Below are 25314 nucleotides of genomic sequence, written 5' to 3'. Positions count from 1 at the left end.
AAAATTTTACGTGATCCGGGTTTAGATGGGCATGAGTCAAGTTGGTGTCTATCTTTATATTAAAAGTATTTTTAGTACGAAAGAACGATTATTATTTTATGATTAAATAAAGCAAAAAAAATACAATTACAGAATTATATTCGAACAGCACTAAAACGTTCTCGTATATACACTCACTTTCACATGAAATGCACCACCCAGTAATAATAATAATTAAGTCTTGTAATTTTGGCAAAATAATGCTTCATAATAGAGTATCAAATGATCAGACTTTCAGTTAAAAAGAAAGAATGCTAGTGGTTTGTTTGTCATCGACCTATTAGATTTTTTATTCAATTGTAAATAAATAAAATAATATTTACATCGAAATATCAGTTTATTTTGTTGTTGAACTGTAAACAAGACATCTCAAAATGCCCCCAGTGTGACAGCGTCGAAATTTTTCCCACGTTTCGGATTTTGATAGAGGGCGAATTATCGGCATGAAGGAGGGTGGACTTTCTTTTCGTGAGATTGCCCGAAGAATGAATCGGAACCACACCACGATTGCGAGAATATGGTCTTCGTGGTTTGAAGAAAGGGTTCAGCGACATCGTCCACCTGGACGTCCTCCCCGTAGCAGCAACGCACGTGAAGATCGACTTCTTAGACGGATGGCCATTGGTGATCGATTTCAAACAACAATGTCTGTTGCAGTAGATTGGATGGGAGCTCTAAATCGTCGGATGTCGATGATAACAGCTTACAGAAGAATTTCGTCTTTTGGCCTGCATTCATACCGCCTAAATCTACGACTGCCACTAACCGCCCAACACCAAGCTTCCAGATTGGCCTGGTGTCAAGAACGAATTGATTGGAATCATAAGTGGAACAATATCGTCTTCAGCGACGAGTCGCGATTTTGTTTATGGATCAATGATGGTCGTAGAAGAGTCAGACGATACCGAGGTGAAAGAAGAAATTTGCAATTTTCTGAAAGGCGCCACACAGCTTTAACACCTAGTGTTATGGTCTGGGGTGCGATATGTGTTGGCCGAAGATCTTCTCTTGTGTTCGTTCCAGGCACCCTAAACGCACGTCGCTACATTGACAATGTTCTGAGGCCAGTATTAGTACCTTTCATGCAAACTTTACCAAATGGCATTTTCCAACAGGATAATGCAAGACCACATAGTGCGAACATTACTCGAAGATACCTGCAAGAAGCACAATTGGAAATACTGCCTTGGCCTGCACGGTCACCGGACCTATCGCCCATCGAACATCTTTGGGATATGATGAGTCGCCGTCTTCGAAATTTACCGAGGCCTACAAACAATGTGGATGACCTACGACATCATCTTGAGGTAGCATGGAATGAAATACCCCAGGAACATATTGATAATTTGTTGCAAAGCATACCGCGAAGAGTACGTGCTTGCATTGCCGTACGAGGCGATGTCACTCATCATTAATTTTTTCATTATAAAATGTTGTATCTTTTAACTGAAAGTCTGATCATTTGATACTCTATTATGAAGCATTATTTTGTCAAAATTACAAGACTTAATTATTATTATTACTGGGTGGTGCATTTCATTGAAAAGTGAGTGTATTATGTAGTTACATGTGCTGGGAATCAGGATGGAACCATTTCATTGCACTGAACAACACCAATAAAAGTAAATATTTCTGTTATGATTATAAAAAAATATTATTTTACGATCAAAATAATATCTAAAAGTCCCGTAAGTGACTTTCACAATTAAGCACATTAATAAGGTGTAAAAAAATTATTCCGTTCAACACAACATAAAATGTGAATAAGTAGAAAATACAAAATAAAGTACGTTTGATCAACGTTGAGATGATTTTTAACTAGTATTTGTGATATAAAATTTGAGAGAGGGAAAATATTAAATATCAATTAAGTAACAAAAAAAAATGAGGGAGTATATCAATTGTTTATAAGAATCCTGTTATATCGCATGTATTTAAACCAGTCAATTGAAACACTATGTATAGTTAGGTTTAGTCACAATGAATCATATTTTCAGATTATTAAACAACAATCTATTCGATTATTCAAAATGGCTGGCATTTATAAAGCATATTTAGTCCATTTAGAGTCCTTTATGCAACAATTAAGCCTGCAATGCAATTATTATAAAATTGGTATACTTAATCTATTAAAATAGTAGTTGACACAGGGCCGTATTTAAAAGTAGTGATTTACCAAGTGGTAGAGCTTAATTTTGAAAGAAATTAGCTAGTTCTCCAAATATGACAGTTGTTGGGTTTATTAATTGTTTATAAAAGATGTTCGTGTATACTCAGCATGCATAGACCACATCAATACGATATTAGGAAAGTTATTTTAAATACACAAGATTTTAATACACCTACTGATTTTTATTGTTACAGGCCTGTTTATAACTGTGTTCTTAAGAGTTTCAACATTTGGCATTATGCCTGATTGAAATTTTTAAGAGATTGAATTTAAGCTTATTATTCATTTAATTGAATAATGAAATCCTTCCTTCAACAAATAAGGAGAATTACAAAAAACCACTCGACTATTCACCCACTTTTTGATTTGACGAACAACATGTAAACCATATATCGAAACGGTAAAAGATCAGGAAATCTATTTACGAACATTAGAAAGATAGCTGCACAGCGTCTGGCATAATGATCTACATTACAATTTATACAAACTTCAAACGCCAAAATACCTAATTCATACTATCAGAACCTATTGAGAAACAGTCCACTAGAAACACGAATTGACGAATTTTCTTTTCCCTTTTCTGCTGAACAAGAGCTCCCTCGGGGATCGTTGCTTTGACCTTAAAACCATGGCTTAAAACATAAAAAACCTGCAAATAAAACAGCATACGTATTGCAATACGCTAATGACCGTACATTTTTTGTACATGACAATACAACTGAGAAAACGGTATAAAAACATCAAACATTAACGGACAAAACCATGACATGGTTCGATAAATAGGGACTAACACCAAATACCACGACAAAGCAACTTTTACCCTTAAATCCGGAAATTAAAGCAGAATCTCCAATATTAATGGCAGACAATTAATTTAAGAAACTTTCATTAGATGAAGAACTTAAATAAAAAAATTCTGGGCATGGCCATGGTTCCTGAACAGAACAAACACCATCGTCAACTTCAACAAATTCTAAGGCTAGTACAGTACTGGAGTGTATGTCTTGAGCTTTAGAAACGTCAGTTTAGTACGATCTTGCTGTATCGTCAAATGGCTTCAGCCTTGATTCCACATTAGTGGCTACCATTGAACAACTAAGTCGTGTCGAGAACTAGAAAGATATTCCTCCTTCACGAGAGGTAGTGCACTACTCTACTTTCATAAATGTAAAGCTCTTTTCAAATCGAAATTTAACTACGGTCAGGTTGAAAAAGAAGCTCCTGCCCTTGTCGCTACAGTTAACCAATTTCATAAATTTGTTTGAGGTCGTCAATTTATTCTTCAGATAGATCATCCCCGCAGGAATTTTCTTTATGGCCCAAGTCACTACTAGATAAGGTTCAGGAACTTGAAAACAGCATATTGATGACCAAATTTAAATATTCTAACTAAATATGTAAACCTAGGTTCTTATTTAATGCAAACACGGCTTTAGCCATAATCGGATCCTAATGGTATATTTATTAAGTCGGCTCGTAGATGTTTACAATCTCGTAGAAATCTGCCTGACATCGACTGGGGCTGCTAAATATTTAAAAGCGAATTTACTTCGGCTTGTTCAATTTTCTACGCCTTAAGTTGGTATTTGCAAATGTGTTTCAGAAGAGCTTAAGTCGTTAGTAAAAATTTCTCTTTAAATAAATTCTTATAAATTTTGTTGATTTTATGGATGAATTGTAGAAAAATAATTTTATTGGTGGTGGATCAAACATATCCAAAAAAACGAAATTTTGTGAACATTACACATTTTCACAAAATTCAATTCAGACCTGTTCTTTTGTGCCTTGAAAATTGTTAACAATTTCCTCCAGACATCTTAACTCCCCCACCCTTACAAAAAACTAACTTAACGTGCATACTTAATCTCAACAATTCTGAAAAATGTCATCTCTGCCTCTGCATCTAAAATTTACATAATAGCTAAATGCTAAATTATCCCCTTAAAATGAGAAAGCTTAGCATCTAGACGAATTATAATCCCGCTCTCGAAAAGAGGAGAGGGGCAAAAACTGGAACATTTCTAGTGTCTGCCCGGAAACAAATACGAGAACTTCTTGTTGTCCGTCCGGAATTCAAAATTGTCGCAATCCTAGTGTCGCTAATTAAATATAGAAAAACGCAGGATCCGAACCGTAAATACTTGCAAATAAAAATCGCCTGGGTTAACGAGATGAGAATGCGAGTGCTCCGGTCTTTTTCCTCATGGAAGGGATGTTGAGCACAATTTTTCATTTCATTTTACTGCATTTGACGCTCTTAAGGATGGTGCTTTAGCGAAATGACTGAATTAGCATTGCGAATATTTATTTGGTCTATGTACAAGAGAAAAGGAAGCGGCATTGGGTAAACCCGGATGAGACAGCAAATGGCGTCTTAAAGTTAGTTACAACTTTGTCGCGGGTCCTTTTCTCACGTTAATTAAGCTTCTTGAAGATTCTCTTTCCTGTGCAGTTACTGCATGTACCAGAACCGTTTTTAAATGAGGAGATTTCATTTTAAAAAAAGTAAAATTTGTTATTTTCTTCAAAACAAGACAAAAAATGTTTAACTCTTCAAATCCAGGTAACAAGCCTATCGAGACAAAATTATTGGCTGAAATCATAAATCTTTTACGTTTAGAAAAATTCTTGGATTGTATTTGATTCGCTTATTTAAAATTACAAACGAAATGGTATTAGTTATTCAATTAATGCACATGTTGGTTAACATGATTTGTTAATTACTATTTATTGAGTTAACGAATCTAGAATACAACGTTATAAGCACTATGAAGTTGTGTACCGTACAACAGAATTAGTAAGTGTAAAAATAAAGTGTCAGGAGTGACCGGTCGCGATGTGTACAGAATGAATGTTCGTTGGGAAGTGAGGTTTCGAATATTTGCGTCATTTTCCCTACCTCATCGGTGAGAAGGTCGGGAAGGATTTTATTGGACCCGAAAACTGAAATATGTAGTTGCAAACTAGAAAAGATGGATATTTGATCTTAGGTGCAATTTGCAACAAGCCGCCCGAAGGGTCAGCGATAGTTACTGTTTAGTATTTTTATTTTTATTATTATTTGTTTTTTAATTATAATTAAGTATGTTAGTGTATCCCGATGCTGCATCAGCCGTTTACGTCGGGAATCACATCAATTTCATTATTGGCCAAACATCCGAGTTTAATTGCTGACCGCTTCGCTGGCAATAACTATAAGGAATCATTGTCCAGTAATCTAAGCCGTTAGGCGCTAAGGTGACTCATGGCTGAGTAGCCAAAATTGCCATGCTTATCAAGGGTACGCTTATTAACAGCGTATAGACAGTTTATTTTTTAATCCCCGTTGAAATATGATTATGTAAATCAATATACTTTGAGAATTTGAACCGATAAGTTGTGGCTGGTACTGAAGCCAGCTATGTTGTTTTAATTCTAAAATACCCCAGGTATTTAACAGTTACCCTGGGAAAGTACACGATGGTACGACCAGAACGCATTTCCCGACCTTCTCATCGACGAGGTGGGGAAAATGACGCAAATATTCGAAACCTCACTTCCCAACGAACATTCATTCTGTACACATCGCGACCGGTCACTCCTGACACTTTATTTTTACACTTACTAATTCTGTTGTACGGTACACAACTTCATAGTGCTTATAACGTTGTATTCTAGATTCGTTAACTCAATAAATAGTAATTAACAAATCATGTTAACCAACATGTGCATTAATTGAATAACTAATACCATTTCGTTTGTAATTTTAAATAAACGAATCAAACAGATTGAAATTTAGAAAGAAATATATATGTAAGATTTCGGTATCGTTATTGAAAGAAAAAAAATAAAACAAAAGCAAGTTTTGAGGTACTTCTTTACTTGTCAAGAATCCAAAACCGAGTCCCCGATACACATGCCTTATCCACCCCCGAGAGCACCCCTCTCCTTTTTTTAAGAGCATTGATAAGCCACATTCCAGGCCTTTTCCCACGATTCCCTGACCCATCATCAATTTTTCTCTCGCCTATGTTAAGGAATTCATAAACAACCCTCTATCGTTTTCTCACGCTTATCTTAGAAGTAATTTACGGCTAACCCCCATGTCATTCTCACATGGTATTACTTGATGGTCTTAACATAAGCGAGGAATGCTCACACGGCCAATTCTGACACTAAATTCGCTCTCGAATTTGCCTCTAACAATTATTGACAAATAAAGCATACTTAATGAATTAATCTAAGTCTTAACAAAAATATACTCGATGAACTAAATCTAAGTTTTAACAAAAACATACTCAATGAATTAAATCTAAGTTTTCGACAAAAACATACTTAATAAATTAAGTCTAAGTTTTTAACAATAAAAGAATTTTCAAGGTGTGAAGCGTTACGGCTTCCAACATCAACAATTTTTTTTTTTTTTTTTTTTTTTTTTTTTTTTTTTTTTTTGTGCGAAGCGCTGCGGCTTCCAACATCAAGGTCTAAAATGCGAAGCGTTACGGCTTCCAACATCAAGCTTTAAGATGCGAAGCGTTACGGCTTCCAACATCAAGCTCTAAGATGCGAAGCGTTACGGCTTCCAACATCAAGCTCTAAGATGCGAAGCGTTACGGCTTCCAACATCAAGCTCTAAGATGCGAAGCGTTACGGCTTCCAACATCAAGCTCTAAGATGCGAAGCGTTACGGCTTCCAACATCAAGCTCTAAGATGCGAAGCGTTACGGCTTCCAACATCAAGCTCTAAGATGCGAAGCGTTACGGCTTCCAACATCAAGCTCTAAGATGCGAAGCGTTACGGCTTCCAACATCAAGCTCTAAGATGCGAAGCGTTACGGCTTCCAACATCAAGCTCTAAGATGCGAAGCGTTACGGCTTCCAACATCAAGCTCTAAGATGCGAAGCGTTACGGCTTCCAACATCAACAATTTTTTTTTTTTTTTTTTTTTTTTTTATATATTTTTTGAATTGGTCAATGCTCACACGAGCCTAATAACTATAACAATAAGTAAATAACTAGTCATCTTCCATCTGGAACTCTCCAGGCCATATTCGTAACATATCAGTTGCGACTATCCTTTTGCGATTTGTTATTAAGTTTAGCAGTTCCACTCGATCATTCGGAACGAGTTTTGTGATTTCAAAAGGACCGTCGTATCTTCTGTCCAGTTTTGCCAAGTGAGAGTTTCCCGATGGATGGAAAACGATATCTCCTACATTAAAGTTTTTGTTAATTCTATGCGTTTTATCATATTTAGATTTCATGTACTCTCCATGCCCAAGGGTACGTTCGTATGCTAGTAGGCGATCTTTTTCTAGAGTATCAGTTATGGTGCGAGGAATAGCAGACGTTAGAGACTCAATGTTTTGGCTGGCTAGGTGTCGACCCGTTAGAAGATAAATAGGTGCGAATCCTGTAGTTTTTTGAACCGTTGTGTTTAGTGTACCCTGTAACTTTTCCGCGCTACTCGTCCATTCTGACTTATCTTTGATTGTTGTTCTCAACAAATCTAGTACCGTAGAAACATACCTCTCGACTTGGCCATTACCTCTAGGGGCACTTTTGGCTACGCAATGCTGCTCAATATTTAGGTCTGATAGATATTTTGTAACTAATTTGTCGGTAAAATTTGTCCCGCGGTCGGAAATTAGTCTTTTTGTGTTTCCTAAGATGTTCAAATAAATTCTTAATTTATCACAGGTTTCTGTTCCCGTTAGGGTTTTTATGGGAATCAAAAAAACAAATTTAGTAAAGGAATCTATTAAGATTAAAAGATGTTTAAATCCTTCCTTAGTTTCGGGAAAAGGACCGACACAATCGGCGTGTAAGGTGTGAAACGGAATTGGTACCTTTTTGATGGGATGTAGGGTTCCTTGTTTTGGGCCAGTATGTTTTTTACTCGCTATGCACGTTAAGCAATGATTACAGTATTTCCTGACAAATCGGGCCATTCTGGGGAACCGGAAGTAATGATTTATCATTGCAAATGTTTTATCTATTCCGATGTGGTTCTGTTCGTCATGAAATAACTTTAACAGACCAAATCGGCTGCCTTTCGGGACATAAGCACGATAGATAGGGGGGTTTTGTCCCGGGTTGATTTTTCGGAACAAAATATCTTTTTGACAAAAATATTCATGCGTTAATTTCCCTTCTTCTAATTTGGATTTAATTTCTCGTGTAACTGGGTCTTTTTTTGACTGATTTTTAGCCAGTTATCGGTTGTAATGATATTTATTTGCAACGCGCGGGGTTTCTCTATCGGATTTCGACTTAAATAGTCTACGTGCTGAATATACTTGCCTTTTCGATATTCGATTGTAAAGTTAAATGATTGTAAGTACAGCCACCAGCGCGCGACTCTCGGAACCAAGTCCTTTTTGTTTTGGGTTAATTTTAAGGCGTTACAATCGGTCACTAGCTTGAAGTTTATGCCTAGCAAATATACCCTAAAGTGTTTAACGGCTGTATACACTGCTAGAGTTTCCAATTCGTATGAATGATATGGGCTTTCTGTATCTGTGGTACGCTTGGAAAAATACGAAACTACTCTTGTCGTCCTATCTAAATGCTTTTGAAACAGTATCGCCCCGAATTGAAAACTTTGTACAAAACTCATTATTTAATTTGACAGTGAAGAAATGAATCTTTGCTATTTTATTATCAGATTTCCTTGTTCGCTTGTTTTTTTTTTGAAGCATTTCGATTCGTCATGACCCTGTTTGCGGCAAAAACTACAAGTTACGCGGGCAGGCCTTGTATCCAGTCCAGGTTCCTTTCCCGAATTGGGGCAGTTTCGTACTAAGTGTCCTGGACTGTCACAAAGATAGCATAATTTAGGGCCATCATCTTTCCCGAATGGATATTGGCGTTTTGTTCGAATAGGGGTGGCTTGTCTATTATTATCTATCATTTTGAAATTATTTAAGAGAGATAACAACGCAGTCACAGTGGTGACTCCACTATTAAACATCGCGGTTCGTACCGTTGCGTCTCTAACGTCACCCATTACGAGTTCTACCAACTGAGACTCAGATAAATTAAAGTTCAAGGCCTTAAGTAAGGAAATTTTCTTTCTAGCATACTCACAGTACTCTTTAGCGTCGTTGCTGGTGTATCTGCTGGCCTGGCGAAACCGCTCACTCAAGTTGTTTTTCGGCGGGTATAGGTCCGACAGTTCCGCCTTGAAGTTTTTCCAAGTTTTCTCGGAAGGCTGCCAAGCGTTGAACCATTCTTTGGCGTCGCCCATCAATCCACTAGCCGCCCGTGATAGAGTCTCGAAATCGGTCCAATGGAAGGTTTCTCGGAGCTTTTCGATCTCGGTTACCCATCTCGCTGCCCCCAAGTCGTCACTTGTTGGATTGAAGAGTGGTATTTGGATCGAGGTGACTACATTCCTTGAAGAGTTCGGTTGCGCTGCGTTTTCCCTCATTTGTTGGAGAGTTTCAGCTAGGACTTGGACCAAAGCCTCCATGTTCCAGTTTAGTCACACTCACGATTTTGAAGAAGAAGGGAAAAAAAAACTTCCGTGTAACTACTCGGCGCTATTGAAGCACGACCAAAGCACTTATTCGCACACAATTAAGGCACTGATTAGGACACGACTATGGCACTGATTAGGATTTTATCCCACTTCTGATGTAAGATTTCGGTATCGTTATTGAAAGAAAAAAAATAAAACAAAAGCAAGTTTTGAGGTACTTCTTTACTTGTCAAGAATCCAAAACCGAGTCCCCGATACACATGCCTTATCCACCCCCGAGAGCACCCCTCTCCTTTTTTTAAGAGCATTGATAAGCCACATTCCAGGCCTTTTCCCACGATTCCCTGACCCATCATCAATTTTTCTCTCGCCTATGTTAAGGAATTCATAAACAACCCTCTATCGTTTTCTCACGCTTATCTTAGAAGTAATTTACGGCTAACCCCCATGTCATTCTCACATGGTATTACTTGATGGTCTTAACATAAGCGAGGAATGCTCACATATAAATCACTCCAAAATGTTTCAGAGGGTCATTAAATGCTACCTCTCGAAGGGGAAGAGAGGCAAAGAAGTATTCAGAAAAAATATTGACTAAGAGTGAGATAAAAAAACAACTCTTACAACATGGAAACAGAAATGGGTTAGAAAAGGATTTATTGAAGATTTTTCGATATGACAAACAGAATTTTGTTTATAAACCATTAGCTGAATCATTTACTTAATTAATAAGAATTTATTCTAGTCTAATTTATACACTATTTAGACATCCGTTTTCAAGTCATAACTCAATTTCACATAACTCGCAACGTGTGTGCAAGACCCATGGTAAACGAGGCAACACTGTTAGTTTATCTTGTTTATTATTAAACTTACCTGTGTTACAATTATACTTAGTGTATGTAAATATTGAATTTTCCTTATTTACATGTCAGATTGTTACACCCACCTACTCTCGTAGCATAAAATGTTTGTCATTCCTGATGGTGAACAGAGTGGAAGCAGGAACAACTAAACTGTATATATATTAATTTGCTGCGTTGTGGATGAAATCCTTCTCCCCAAAAAAACATAAAAAAACACGCCTCAAACATAGAGGCAACAAAACAGCGTTACTCCATCCACATAACGAATTACATCGTCCGTAAATTCCCCGACGTCCCTCAATTAAACCCTTTTTTCCCTTTTCTGCTTCAAATGTGGCTCCTGACACTTGGTCACACCTATGGTCGGTGAATTTAATTTCATCCATCTCTCAAATTCTTTCTTTTTAATATCCATCAACTTTTTTCTACTATAGAGTGACGTAAAATCACTTTTTCTACTCCATTACCAGTAAATTGCAAATAACGTAAGGATAATTTATAATAGAAAATCATCAGTTACGTGTGTAATGTGTGTAACAGCTTTAAACTGTGCGTAATGTTATGTAGCAGTTGAACGGGGTAAGTTTGCGTTTTGCTTGCTGTCTCACCCCAGACACAAGGGGGGCACAGTTGATTGGCAGTGCCGAGGTGAACTGTATCTATTTTGTTTAGATCTTATTTTTGTTCGAAGGACCACAGCTTATTTGGCGCTGAACCAATGCAGAACACACACACTTGATAACAAAACACTTATTTTTATTTAACTAAATGTCCAACACTACTGCACAGGTGACAAAAGTCATAACAAAGTGTAAAATTAGGGTAAACTAGAAAACCACAAGCGACCACCGATTATCAAGAACCTTTGACGATCGGGAGTTTTTTGGGACAGGGCAAATGTGTTTTAATTGAGAGCGGTATTGAGATCCTACTAAGGCTGTAGGAGTCTATAAAGAGAGTTGGAGAGGTGTTGAGGTGGCGTTGCGTGTTGTGTGAGAGACTATATGAGACTGTCCTTTGACCGTCTCAAAAACTTAATTTTCCCACCGAATACGAACCTTATATTATCCATATATATTTTTACCACCTCATAGTCATACCAATTAGTGTGAATTGTTAGTGCAAGGGAATAAGGATTGCTTATCAATACGGTGCCATGAAGGTGTGAGAAAAATGATGGGTGAGAAGAGTTATGAGCGTGGGAAGAATGTGGAATGTGTATGCATTTGGATAATGTAAACATGGTACACTGCCCTTAAGGGTGATTAAGGAGGGTTTACGTTGGCAAAGAAAGAAATTTATTATTAAGTGAGGATGTTGGGTATTTTCCCAACAGCAGTGTTCAGCTAGAACAGGCTAATAGATGAGCATAAACACGACATCCACGCCGCAACGTGTGCGTTATACAGTATCTTTTTCTCTGCTATGCACATAGAGTTTTAGTGAGTGCAAGCAAAAAGCAATTATACAATTCATAAGTACGAAAGAGGCAGGCTACCACAGGCTACAAGCTACAGGATCCATTGTCAACGATCGGTTAGCGTCGTTGATTCGCAAGCAGTACGCCTTAATCCGCAGACGAATCGTGTCACAAAAAAGGCTTGTTTTCCAATTGATGCGATCTATAGATACCATTCCTACCATGATATTTGTAGAGGTAAGACTACATTAAAATTTATCATATAATTTGTGCTCAAAGAACGCACTCAAATTACATCTATTTTGGGGGTAATTTCTCAGCGGGTGCGGGTGTTCAACGGGAATTTGCTTAAAATGTCCTGATTGTCCTGCTCCGTCGATGAGCACTATCAGGAACATTGTAGCAAATTTTAAAAAATATGGATGTGTGAATTCTTCTCACTTGGTGAAAATGAATCTACACAATTATAATCGAGAAAACATCTATAAGGAAGAAAAATTGGATATTTGCCTTGCTGTTAAGGAGGAACCTTGTAGTTCTATTGAAACCACACCAAGTAGGGTTGGTGCATCTATTTTAAAGGTATATAATACCTTTAAAAACAGTAAGTATAAATCACACAAATTACGTGAGTCAAATGAGATTTTCGATCTAGATCATGAGTCTCGGATGATGATGTGTGAAACCTTGATGGAAAAGGCGAATGTCGATGAAAATTTTGCTTCCAACATCATTTTTACCGACGAAACAAGTTTTTCATTGTATGGAAAACGTAATTCATTTGTTGCTCGAGTCTGGATCCAAGAAAATCCTCAAGAGATTTATGATAGAGGCACTCAAACGCCTCAGAAACTTAACGTTTGGGCTGGGATTTTGGACAATCATATTATTGGACTTTATTGACGGAAATTTGAATGCCTACAAATATCTGGAACTTTTTGAACATCGAGTTGTTCCAGCCATTACTGAGTTTCCTAATATTGAAATCAATAACGTTTGGTTTCAACAAAACGGTTGTCCTGCACACAACAGCCAAGTAGTGCGGCAATTCTTAAATCAAAATTTCCCTAATCGTCTAATTGCTGGATTTGGGAATATTAAGTCCGCTAAATCGCCTGATTTAACTCCAAATGACTTCTTTCTCTGGGGTTATCTTAAATCAAAAATCTTCCAATATGAAGAAGATCAGACACTTCGTTTAGCAGGATTGAGACAAAAAATTCTTGATGCCTCTCAATCAATTACCTCGGACATGCTAAATAATGTTCATAGGAAATTCTATGATCGTCTTGGGTATTGTTTAGCACGAAGGGGTGGTTGATTTAAGCATCTTCTACAAGCCCCTTTTTTAGAAAAGATAAATTTTTTTATAGCTGCGGTTTTTAATCTAAAAAATTTAAATTTATTACAAAACGGAATATATGTGCATAATTGGCGTCCTCTAAAATCACGAAGAATTGCATCTATCCTCGGATTAAAGTGCACTGCTTGCGCGTCAACGATGCTAGCCGATTGTTGATAATGGAAAAGGAAACGATAGCCTGTCTCCCCCGCACTTATCAATCGCCTAATTGCCTTTTGTTAGCAATCACTAAAACTTCATGTGCATAGCAGCGAAAAAGTATCTGTATGTGTTCTCCTGCAGGATTTCGAAAAACAAACAAAATAAACGGCATATCTGAAGATTGGGATAACAAATTAACACTTCAATAAGTTTATAATTAAATAAGTGCGTTTCTGGACAAGAATGCTGACTTAGCTTGCAGCTCTGTCGCAAACGTCCATTTCGATCGTAGCTTGCTGTTTATTATTCTCCTAATGTATTGTACTATTACTTCATGCGAATGAGAGTTGGAAGTGACCGATTAACGCAAGTGTGGGAAAATAAAGTTTCACGCGCAAAACTATTGCGTAAAGGCAAAAATAAAAACGTGCGTGCGATAATGAAGACAATAAGAATTGGGTAATGTCTTCACCGCACTCGATCCAACTCCACAGCGCATCGTTCGCTCAATTCTAATCAGCATCCGGTAAACAATCATTTTCCGCACTTGTTGGATAAATAGATATTAACTCACCTAACATCCGGATGAGCATCCAACATGGCGCGCATCAAAGTAGTTCCAGATCTGGGTACGCCGCCAATGAAAATGAGAGGCATCTGGCGATTGTACTCATAGACTTTGTTGTCATTGCCCACCGTGTATTTCTCCTGGGTGGCGACCATGCGCGGCTTGGGGGCACCGCTCACAAAGGCCTGTACCACGAAGTAAAGCACCACTATACAGCCGAAGAGACCAGCGGCCTTCCGAAAGCCGCCGCGCATGGGCCTCGGAAGTTGCATGCCACCTGCGCCAAAGGTCACGGCATTCTGGGCGGATGGGCGGGAAAGGGCAAAATTACGAATGACTCATTCTGAAAAAAGGATATTTGAGTTAGTAACATCAGTAGGAATTTCAGCAGTATACAATTGATGACACTAATTACTATTTTTCAGATGCAATGGTCAATTAAGAATGACTTATAGATCAGTCTCTAAAACAAACATTCAATTAGAAATGTCCTGAGAGATGTTTCGAAATAAAGACTAACTCTCTCAACCTGCTGAAACCTTGAGAGATATGCACTTGAATTCCAATTGCAGTTTTAAACAAACACGAACTCTTTTTTTCACTTTCGCTCTACAAAGTTGTATGGAACGTAAATTTCTTAGTGTCTGAATTAAGCTCTAATTCTCATAAACTTCATTTCAAAGCTACGCTCCCTGAGCGCACTTAAAACCCGTAACAAATAGAGCGAAAAGCTCGGCTGGATACTGGATAAAGTGATTTTCTGGATGCATTTAGGAAATCTCGCGTGATCTGTTTGTGCGTTCTCCAACTCAATTTTTCCCTCCGAATATACCCATGTAAAGCACACAAAAGAAAAGAATTATAACAGATGATGGATAATGTGAAATTTAATTTTGACGATGGAATTTTGGATTACTCATATAAAACTCTTATCATTGGCGAGATACCTAATTTGTTTAGATAAAAATGGAGCTTATAAATTGCAACTGAAAAACAAAAAAGGTTAATCAATCTTTCATTAGCGAGGTTAATTTATGGGATCCGCTTAATGGGTTACTCTACTACAAAAACTCTTTTGTGTTTTATATTACCTTTGGAAACGTAAAGTGGATGCATTAACTGGTATCTTGGATTCAAAGATGTTATCTATTTAGCAAGAAGATTGATGAATTGGTTTATGCATGCAACTAAAAAGCTGCGAACTAATTTGGACACATACAAGCAAAATACCTTATTCCTATAGAATTTCACATGATGTGCCAACTTGTTTTGCAAAAATTTCGATATCCATCTATCTAAATCTGAGGTTAATAGCCGAAACTTTAGGCCTTTGCAGACGGCTTTTTGACTCTCTACATTCCCTTTAAAAGGGATGAGACTTAAAAGAAACTACCCTAATTTTTTTGAAAAGGCCTCTAAATCAAACATTTGCAACGAAAGTTTCAGGCGGTTTTTGCAAGCTCTTAAACCTTACAACTCCCCACATAACGATTAATTCAGAAGAACTAGAAAATGCTCTCTAAACCTTAAAATTATCTCAAAAATCTCTCTAGATCTACGATTTGAACTTTACTAAAAGTCTGAGGAAAAATTTTAGGCGTTTGTGGAAAATCAGCTGCTGTTTATCTAGGAAATTCCCTAGGGGTATCCTTATATTTTTTAAAATTTATTGCGTGTTGACAGTTTTCAAGGATTTCTAAAATATCGTTTTTAGTGTTTTCTTACTATCCTGACCATGTGATATCTTCAAAATACGGTACTCAGGTTCATTCTTTTATGACACACGACTAGAGATTCCACGAACATACTTTGTGAGTTACATTCATCATGTTGGTTTAGAAGAAGTTTCTTCCCGAGAAACACTTTATTCTCCACGATATTTTTCTTGGAAAAAATAAACAATATTAGACTTCTACCCACTTTCTAATAACATTCCACTAATTCCTCGTTTTCAATATATTAAATTCCATAGATTGATCACGTTAGAGTCTTCACGGTAATGATATTAAACCGCACAATTCGAACACTTCAATTTAATTTCTAAGACGTCTCTGCAGAATATCTTTCTTAAGTTTAAGAATTTAACCAATTTAAACTTTGGTCCCTTGACGTCAGCTACGTTCATGTTTTAATAACGCAAAGTTAAATACTCCCTCCCATGCCATAATTTGTTAATTAAATCGTTGAAGAACTTGGACTCCTAGAGACACCACTTTGTTTTCTTCCCGGAGGAATCAAATTTGAGGCTTTATTTCCATCAATATTTGCAGCAGACACAAGTAGATCAATTAGTGTAGACTTCTACACAACATCCATTTCAATTCACTTTACTGACACATCGGAAACCGCAAGATAAGACAGCCAGATATCTTCACGGATCGTCAGCCCCATTATTGTCTGACAAGTACTCGAAACAGATATAATAAACGAGTTGTTCCCCCGAAGGGGTGAACCAACATGATGGGGTAAACAAGAACATCTTTTGCAACCGAATACCTAAACTAATGAGCTCTGTTTTGCCGGTATTTCAATACACAGAGCGATAATAGGCATTTTGTTCCCTTTTGGCCCGAAATTTATATTTCATAATTGGATACTGATATCGAAAGAGCTGATCGTGATTTATGGAATAAAATGTTATAGTTAATTGTTAATTGATTAATGTTGCATGATTAATAAAATGGGTAATACGAAATCGAGGATATGAATGGCACCATTCGATAACGATTTAATTGAGGATTTGTTAACGAGATTTGCGTTCCAGCTTTTAGTTTTGCTTGATGAAAATAGTAACGAAATTGCATAAAACTATTGAATATTTACTGTAACCAAACGCCTCAAAAGACATCTAGTAAAAGAAAGGTTTTATCATAGCCTCCAAAAAAAACGTTAAAATATAATGTGCAAAAGTTTTCTGTAAATTCGAAACGAGAGATACTTAAAAGGGTTTTAATTGAATAACATCAACAGAAGGTACTCATTTAATTAAATCATAAAATAAAATCTTAATCCCGGCTAACCAAGATAATTTGATTTTTCACGAACTTTATGGGGCACTATTACAAGAGTAAAAACCCCCCTTAAATGAGTTCTGGTAATTTTAAACCTTGAGCTAAATGCTTTCGAATTGTGTTGTACAGTCTTGCAAATTTATTTTTACATTACTATCATTCAAGACAGGATAGTTCGATCTAGAAAGTTAGAATCAAAATGAAATTATTCTTCAACAACAGACAAATGATGTGGATGCTATAATGAACCTACTCGTATAGGAGTCTAAATGACTACATATTTGAAAACTAAAACAACCAAGCGACCTTGTAGACCTCATCGAAATAATTAATTTGAGCTATTTGACAAGATAATAACTCCAGGGGGTTCCCGAGATATCAGCGCATAAAAGTAAGTATCTTCCCTCCTTTGGATTAGGGTACGAACTTTGAAGTTACCCGAATATATATTTTTTAAACTTCTGAACCTGAGTTTCAAATAACTTGAAGTTACCTCAAAAGAAATTTTTAAAATTTCTGAACCTTGAGAAATAGTTAGTAATATAAATTTGCTCAACGATGATTTTCCAGGTATTTCCAGATACATGAAAAGGCAAATTCCTCATATATCCTGTACTCCCCAGGTATTAATGGACTAGTTAATATTGAGGCAAATCTCTCTTACAATAACAACGATGAAGTTTGAAATCCAATGAGAAATCCATGGATGAATTATAGTTAAATTGCTGACGGTTAAGCAAACTATCCGCTCTCCCCTGCGTGCAACTTTCCTCAAGTTGTACTCGTAGAATCTATACCACTACTGTCTGTAAACTAAGACGGATGGACTTTGTAACTACGTCGACTATTAAGAAGTTAGACAAGTTGAAAACTTAAACCGCTTTTACGTACTTAAAGTCGAAAACTTTCGAATTTAAATTATTTAAATTACCTGAATTGCATCGGCGCTGACAATTTCGAAGCCTTTGTGAATAACGGACTCGAATAAGAGTTGAATCAGAGATTATTATAAAAGGTGAATTTACTTAAAAACTACCGATGATTTTTTATCCCCAAATTAGACACAGAACAAACGAACATGCAAGAAAGTGCAAATATCGAATTGCGGAGATCGCAGAAAATCTAAACATTATTTGAAAGCATATGACTCACGTAATATCACAGAGCTCTCAAGCAAAATGGAAATACAATTTCTCTCAATTTTAAAAACACAGGAAATGACTATCGATTCCTATGTCGCAGCTGCTGAACACAATTTGCATTATCAAAATATATGAAGAAAAATGCATATTATGTGAAGTGTTGCGAACTGAAATTTATCGTGTAGAAAAGGAGTTGGTAAATAGGGTTTCACGATATTAAAATATGGAATACGATCGTATATCAGCATAATGGAAACTCTAATGGTTTGTTTGCATTGGGAAGTTTCGGTACGTTGTTTTATGTTTTATCTACTTGCGGAATTGTACCCATATAAGTCTAAAATTTAAGAAAACGATAAAGTTTCCACTACATCTTTTTCCGATTTATAATGAGAAAGAATTGGTCTATTCAAGTGCAAGTGACCCGATTCCGCTTACGTGCGGGTAGTTTCAAGGATCAACGGCACAGCACATACACAATTATCGATAAAAACTTATGGACCGAAATGGTCAAAATACAGAATTACATTTTCCAGTCGGAGAAGCGAAAAAATTTAAATAGGGACATTAAAGTTTTTAGGGAGTATCGAAGTTCAGAGAGCAGTAGAAATGCCGCGATAACGACAATTCCCAAAGACATTATACAATTCAAATAGTTCGCGAATTCGGCCCTTTGTAATTGTTGAGTTGAAGCAAGTTTGTCGTTAATGATATTCTCTAGGGTCGTTTTCTTAATGTAGTTGAAAATTGTTTTTGGAGTTCTTGCACCAGGAAAAATTAAAATAAACTAAAATAGCTTTCAAACTTTAGTACAAATTTGTTTGTCTATATCTATTTTTAATAATACGACTTCCCACAATCAATTATATCTCGAATCTAATACCAAGTTTATTTAAATATAAATTTCCATCGCACTCACAGAGTAATAGAAAGTTTTAATCCAGGTTTTAACTTTCTAACATCGTTGATTAAGGAACTATAGCGGGAAAAGTGATTGGCTGGCTAAATTAATTACTGTTAGAAACAGTGCTCCATTATCCCTGCAGGTCAGCAAGTAAATTCGCCCTTTGTGTTTGTATAAACTTAGACAGATTGCCAAAGTGAGGGTCTGGATTAGTGGAGAGATAGAAGTTCTTAACTGACCATCTAACGAACTTGCTTAATTGTTGATTCACACATTTTTTGCATAAATCTGAAATTCGATATGAGAGCAATTTAACGATTTCCAGGAAATCTTTTAGAAATTTTTCCTAACCTGAACCTCTTCCAATATTTGCATCTTCGTATAATGGTGCCAGTTATTAGAATCCATCGGAGCGTCGAACTTCTTATGGAATTCTTATTTCGCCCACGCTTCCTGGGAGCTGTATTAGAATCCATCATTAAATTTCGAAAAGGCCGTAAATTAAAATGGCGAAAAGAGGAAGTGCTTTTGGCGCGACATAAACGAAGAGAATTTATGACAAGACCCGATTGATGAAGGTTAGGATCTTTTAAATGAGGTGCATAATAAGTCAATATTATGCAGAATCTGCAATTATCTGCATATTCAATCAGAATAGAGAAATGTAATTTGAACATAAAGAATTATTCATTCTTTAAGTGGCATTTCAAGAGATTCAGATAGTATTTCGGTTGAAGAAGCATAATAAATTCACAAGTAATAAAAACGTAGCATGAAAAGCGTTTTAGGAGAATTTTAAATTCGTTTTTGACTTTCAAAACTTTCAAACGCGTGAGTTTTGTTCAGAGAAGCAACTGAAAATCGCTATCCAATTCCTATCTAGGAACAACTATTACCACGTTGTTTCAAAATTCTTGACCTTTATCCGTCTAATAATTGCAATGAAAAAAAGCAACTTCTTTGAGTACGTCCCTGATTTCCTAATTGTAGAAAATTAGATAATTGCAAATTGTATACCTGTATATTCAAAATATAAAAATACAAAAAAGCAGTGACGAGGACATGCATTTAGCTGACTTAAACGATTTTCGAAAAGTGATTTGTTGAACTGTTGAAAAAATATAGAAAATAACAGGTTTTATGAAAAAATATTGAAGGGTTGGCACTGTAAAAAAATGAGAAATACAACTCCTTTATTTGTGATTCTAGAGTAATTAAACGATTTTTTAAAACCATAAAAATGCATGAATCGTAGTTCGTGAGAATTTTACTGACTTATTAATTAAAATTGAAATTATTCAGGGAAATTTTTATTTATATTCAATTCATCTATTTGAGTTTTTCCAAATTAGATTAACACAAGATCAAAAATTGCCTAAAATGTTCAATTATGATAAATAAGGAATCTCAAGGTGAATTCAAATGGCACTTGATAGATTTACCTCTCACCACTTATTGAAATTATAGATGGACAAAAATTGAAATTTATAACTATTAGCCTGGCTTTTGAGCTTTTAAAACCGCAGGCAGGACAACCCACCCCTTTTTACGTGACCGAACTGGCAACCAATCATTTATTATTCAACCCTAGCTCTCCCACAGCCCGCAAGTGTTTTTAATAAATTCAAATTGGCTTATGCCAGCTTTAAATAGTGTTTGAGGCCAATAAAAATACGTGACAAGTTTTGCTAATTTCAATTTAGCACAGAATTTCAAAAGCTAGACACTTCCATAATGGCAATTATTGGTCCTTCGAGCCAACTACGAAAAGCTGCCATAGAAAAGTAATTGGTTATTACCAGAAGCTTTTTCTTGGAACTATTCTCACATTGGAAGATATCCCCAATATTTGATAAGTTTCTGTGTCTAGACGCTGCTGAAGCTATAAACATAGTGACTTTATGAAGGGCCCAAAGGAAATCGAATATCCCCCAGGTGAGTGTATAAAAATACCTTTCGCGGAAATTCTATAAAGCTCAGGAAACTGCAGCTGGCTGCGAAGTACAATCAAAAAAGCCACTTTGATCTTTCGATAACCGCCTTTGTTCCATTTTATTTCGATTGAGATTTCAATCGGCTTCGCGCTTTACTGCCTTGACCATGGAAGTATGCCATATATTGACTATTGTCTGGATATATGTTTCCAATTAAACCTATCGAAAGGTCGATCGTGCATATAACCATTTCGTAAATTTATTACAAAATTTATTATCGCCGAAAATGCTGTGAAATGAAATTTTAAATGCGGTATAAAACTGATGTAGGTAGCAAAAATGTATAAAGGGTTACCGCTGAAGAACAGTTTGAAAAGTAATTACTTTTTATATAGACTGCCGGTTTAAAATGCAGTTTTAATACTCCTCTGGTACCTTTATTTTTAGTTTTCAAAGCAGTGCCCGTAAGAGAATTTACATTTTCGTTCAATGCACTTAAAATTACGTGCCTGGAAAACTGGGAATTTGTTTTCTATTTCATTATGGCAAATTCCTAGTTTCATTTAAAATAATAAACCTTTAAAGCTAGCAAGCGATTCTTTCAACTGTAAAATTATTTGTAAATGTATTTTGATGCCAAATGGAGTATTTAATTACTCTAACGAAAGAAACGTTTTGTCAAAAATCGCACTACAACTTTCTTAAGTAACCCCAAAAAAATGTATGCATTACCAGAGTATATCGAGTTTCATATCCGTTACTAAAATTCTTAGGTTTTTTCAGCTATCTTTGACGGTGTGCATAATTCTCTTCCTCATTTTTTATTAACTCCAATGGAATATTTCATGTTACATGAAACCTTTTTTTAGTTGTAAGCCTTGTACGACATTAAGGCTTAATAGCTAATTGCCTCAAGAGCTATTATTCTGCATTACGCATGGCTTCCTCTCAAATTGCAAGGTATTAATGACAATTTGCATGAGGACCTTTTCCGGGGTTTTAAGAGCCTTATTTGCTTGCTTGCCTGTTTTGCTTTCCACACTTAGTGGGGTCGTTGCTAAGAACGACTTTCATTATTCCTTCCATTTCCTTCCGAGTCCCTGTAGTTTTCTGCTGGTGAATTTAAAAAATGTCTTAAGTATAGTGATTTGTAATCATGAGAGAAAAAACCATATCCTGGTCACTGAAAATTCCTATTATTGAAATTTGAAGAGAAATTAAAGACTTCTTTAAATGGGCAATTAGTAGACTGCATAACTATAACGGCACGACTCGATTAAAAGACGTTTCTATAATCTAAAAGCGAAAAATGTATGTCTATAGGATGCTACCAAAAATAAGAAACATTATAAACAGATATATCACAAAATAAATAAAAATTTTACTATAAAATTGTGCAAAATGTGAGGACAATTCTAGAAGATGATTATCTTCCAGAATTGTCTTCATCTAACCTAAATCACAAGCAAAACAACTTCTAATTTGAACCTGACAAAACCTAAACCTGAATTAATCCGATAACATCATCCCGTAGGTACCTAATTTGCCCTAATCAAGCCGCGAATCTCATTCTATGCCGATGGAAACTGTATAAGCTCTAATTTGTCACCGAGCGAGAGATATATGGATGATTTATGGAGAATGGCTTCAAAATCTCTCATCAGAGAACACTTAGTGAATAGTATTGACGCTTTTCGATTGGGTCCCTGCAACGGCAACGGCTGAGCAGCCTCATTGTTCTCAAGTTTATTCGTGTTCGTAGCACAAAAGGCAATAGAACAATAGAATGCGTGAAGCGTTGACAAGCAATGGATTAGTGTTTTAAATTGAATCAGCTAATGGAAGGCATTTTAACAAAAAAAAACTATTAAACTGAGTTTCAATGCTCGTGTCCTTCACAGCAGTAAAAATGCTTGAAAAATCGAAAACTCGCGTCCTTCATCGCTGTAAAAAAGAAATTTTAGTTAGATGAAGAAACATGTTATACTGATTAAACCACTTTTTTGTGCCTAAGTGGAAAAATGGCCGAAATTAGCTGAATATATTACATCAACTTTCCAGCTTTAAAATTCGCATAAAGAAGAGGCTACATAATGATGAGGAAATCAACTATGAACGAACGCTCACGAGTTAAAAATGGTAACACTGCAAAGTTATTGTTTTCAGAATGCGTTCTACGACGTACGATGATATAGACAATTAAGAAGGAGTCAACGTTGCCAAAGCGAATTATTTATTGTCGATTTCTAAAAATTGTTCATAAATTCTTTTGATAATATTTGTATAAATCATAAAAAAATGGTTTTATCCACTATGCTATTATTAGTAACAGAGAAGATCCTTTCAGATATACATTTAAAGGATTCTTGTCTTTGTCTCTCTTGAGAAGAGTATATCAATTTCATTAGAAATATTAGACTGACGAAGGCCAAGAGTTTAGAAAAACTTAATATCTAAATATTTAAAATTTAATTTACAAATAATTATTTTTAAGACTAGGACAAGAATGAATTTTCCATGTTCGATTCACCATTTCTTCTCTTCTGATTATTCACAACTTCCAGGGATTTTTTTTTGTCCAAAGAAATTCTACTATTTCAGTATAAAATAAACCAAAAACTTTCCTGGAAAGCAGAGTAAACTTTTGGAAAATTTTCTTCTTTGTTCAGGGAAGTTTATCACTCTACCTACTTTTTTCCCCCTTTTTATCAAACTGTTACTTAACTTAACAGTTGCCATTATGGAAAAAAATTGTTTAGATTAAAGGGTCGTGAACCCCTTCTGAAAACAATTGCATACCATTATAGGCACATAAAACCCTTTTTTATAAGGGGTACAAATAAGTTTTCACTGTTTGATATCAAAAATTAGGAATTGATTGTGAATGGGCGGTGCATTATGTTTTATTCAAAGTATTGTCCATCGCTAGCCACTACTTTTTCCCATCTTTCTGGCAGCATTCGAATACCACATCGGAATAACTTTTCACCTTTTGAGACTATCCATAAATCGACCCAATCTTTGGTATCTTCATATGATGTAAAACGTTGCTCAGACAGAGCATGTGCCATCGACTGGAATAAGTGATAGTCAGATGGGGCAAGGTCTGGTGAATATGGCGGGTGAGGTAGGACTTCCCAATTAAGTGTTTACAAATCGGTTTTGACCGGCACCGTAACATGCGGACGAGCGTTATCATGTAGGAGAATAATTTGTGTGTCTGGAGTCTGGAGTAGTAATGGGTGCATTTTTCCTTGAGTGTTCGGCTCAATCTCATTAATTATGTTCGGTAGAGAGTTCCAGTAATGGTTGTGTTCGGTTTGAGCAACTCATAATACGTGACACCAAGCTGATCCCACCAAATACACAATATGAGATTTTTCCCATGAATATTTAGTTTGGCTATTGATGTTGAAACATGGCCAAGTGATCCCCGCGATTTTCACTTCTTTGGGTTATCGTAATGAATCCATTTTTCATCGCCAGTGACTACTCGATGCAAAAAAACCTTTTTTTCTATGCCTGGCAAGCAGCACTTCACTCATGCAAAATCGGCATTCGACGTCTCTCGGCTTTAATGCATAAGGAACCCAATTCCCAACACTTTTAAACGATGCGAAATTACTTGTTGAGTCACTTCTAATGTAAGTGCAAGTTCTTTTTGCGTTTGGGATGAATCTTCCTCCAATAATATTTCCAATTTCGTATCTTCGTACACTTTAGGTCTTCCATTGCGTTCTTTGTTTTCCGTTTTTTTCATTCACCGTTTTTAAATTTGTGAAACCACTCGCGACAACTTCTCTAATTTAAAGTAGCTTCGTCATATGTTTCTTCAAGCAATTGAGGCGCTTCAGTCGCAAATTTCTTCAAATTAAGGAAGTAAATTAAAAGTTCCTGCAAATTACGCTTATTCGACGCAAAACTTGACATTATTGAACGAAACAAATTATGTGACACTGATAAGGAGTCACTAATATTTCAAAGTTAGTTCAGGTTAGTTAGTTGTTACTAGATGGCCAAACTTGCGATAGTACAATTTCAAGATAATCTTCTGGTGGGGCCATGTTTTGTCAAACGGAGGAAACTTATTTGTACACCTTATAATTCGAGAACAGAAGACTAATGGAAGACTAAAAAAATGATCAAAATCGTTCTCAAAAGAAGAGAAAATCTAGAAAATTGGAAACCAATGCTCCTGCCCTCCGTATCACTGAAAGTAAGCTATGAATATTCGAAAACTTGCGTTCATCATCGCTGTAAAAACTGATATTTTGGTTCGAAGGATTTGATCTA

The 25314-nt window shown here is 36.1% G+C and overlaps 1 protein-coding gene across 2 annotated transcripts in view; it reads right to left on the bottom strand.

The window, feature by feature from the left end:
- The window catches only part of Tpst (tyrosylprotein sulfotransferase), a 103138-nt gene that overhangs the window by 42237 nt on the left and 35587 nt on the right, over nt 1-25314 (bottom strand). For both annotated transcript variants that reach the window (XM_066397288.1, XM_066397289.1), the window contains one exon: nt 14037-14373. In XM_066397288.1, coding sequence (XP_066253385.1) covers nt 14037-14302 — 266 coding nt within the window. In that variant the 5' untranslated portion in view covers nt 14303-14373. The remainder of the gene's footprint in view (nt 1-14036; nt 14374-25314) is intronic.

This window comes from Euwallacea similis, chromosome 14 (assembly GCF_039881205.1).
Source record: "Euwallacea similis isolate ESF13 chromosome 14, ESF131.1, whole genome shotgun sequence".
Classification (NCBI taxonomy): domain Eukaryota; kingdom Metazoa; phylum Arthropoda; class Insecta; order Coleoptera; family Curculionidae; genus Euwallacea; species Euwallacea similis.
Note: the sequence above shows the minus strand (reverse complement) of the source record. Positions and strands in the feature narration are given on the sequence as shown.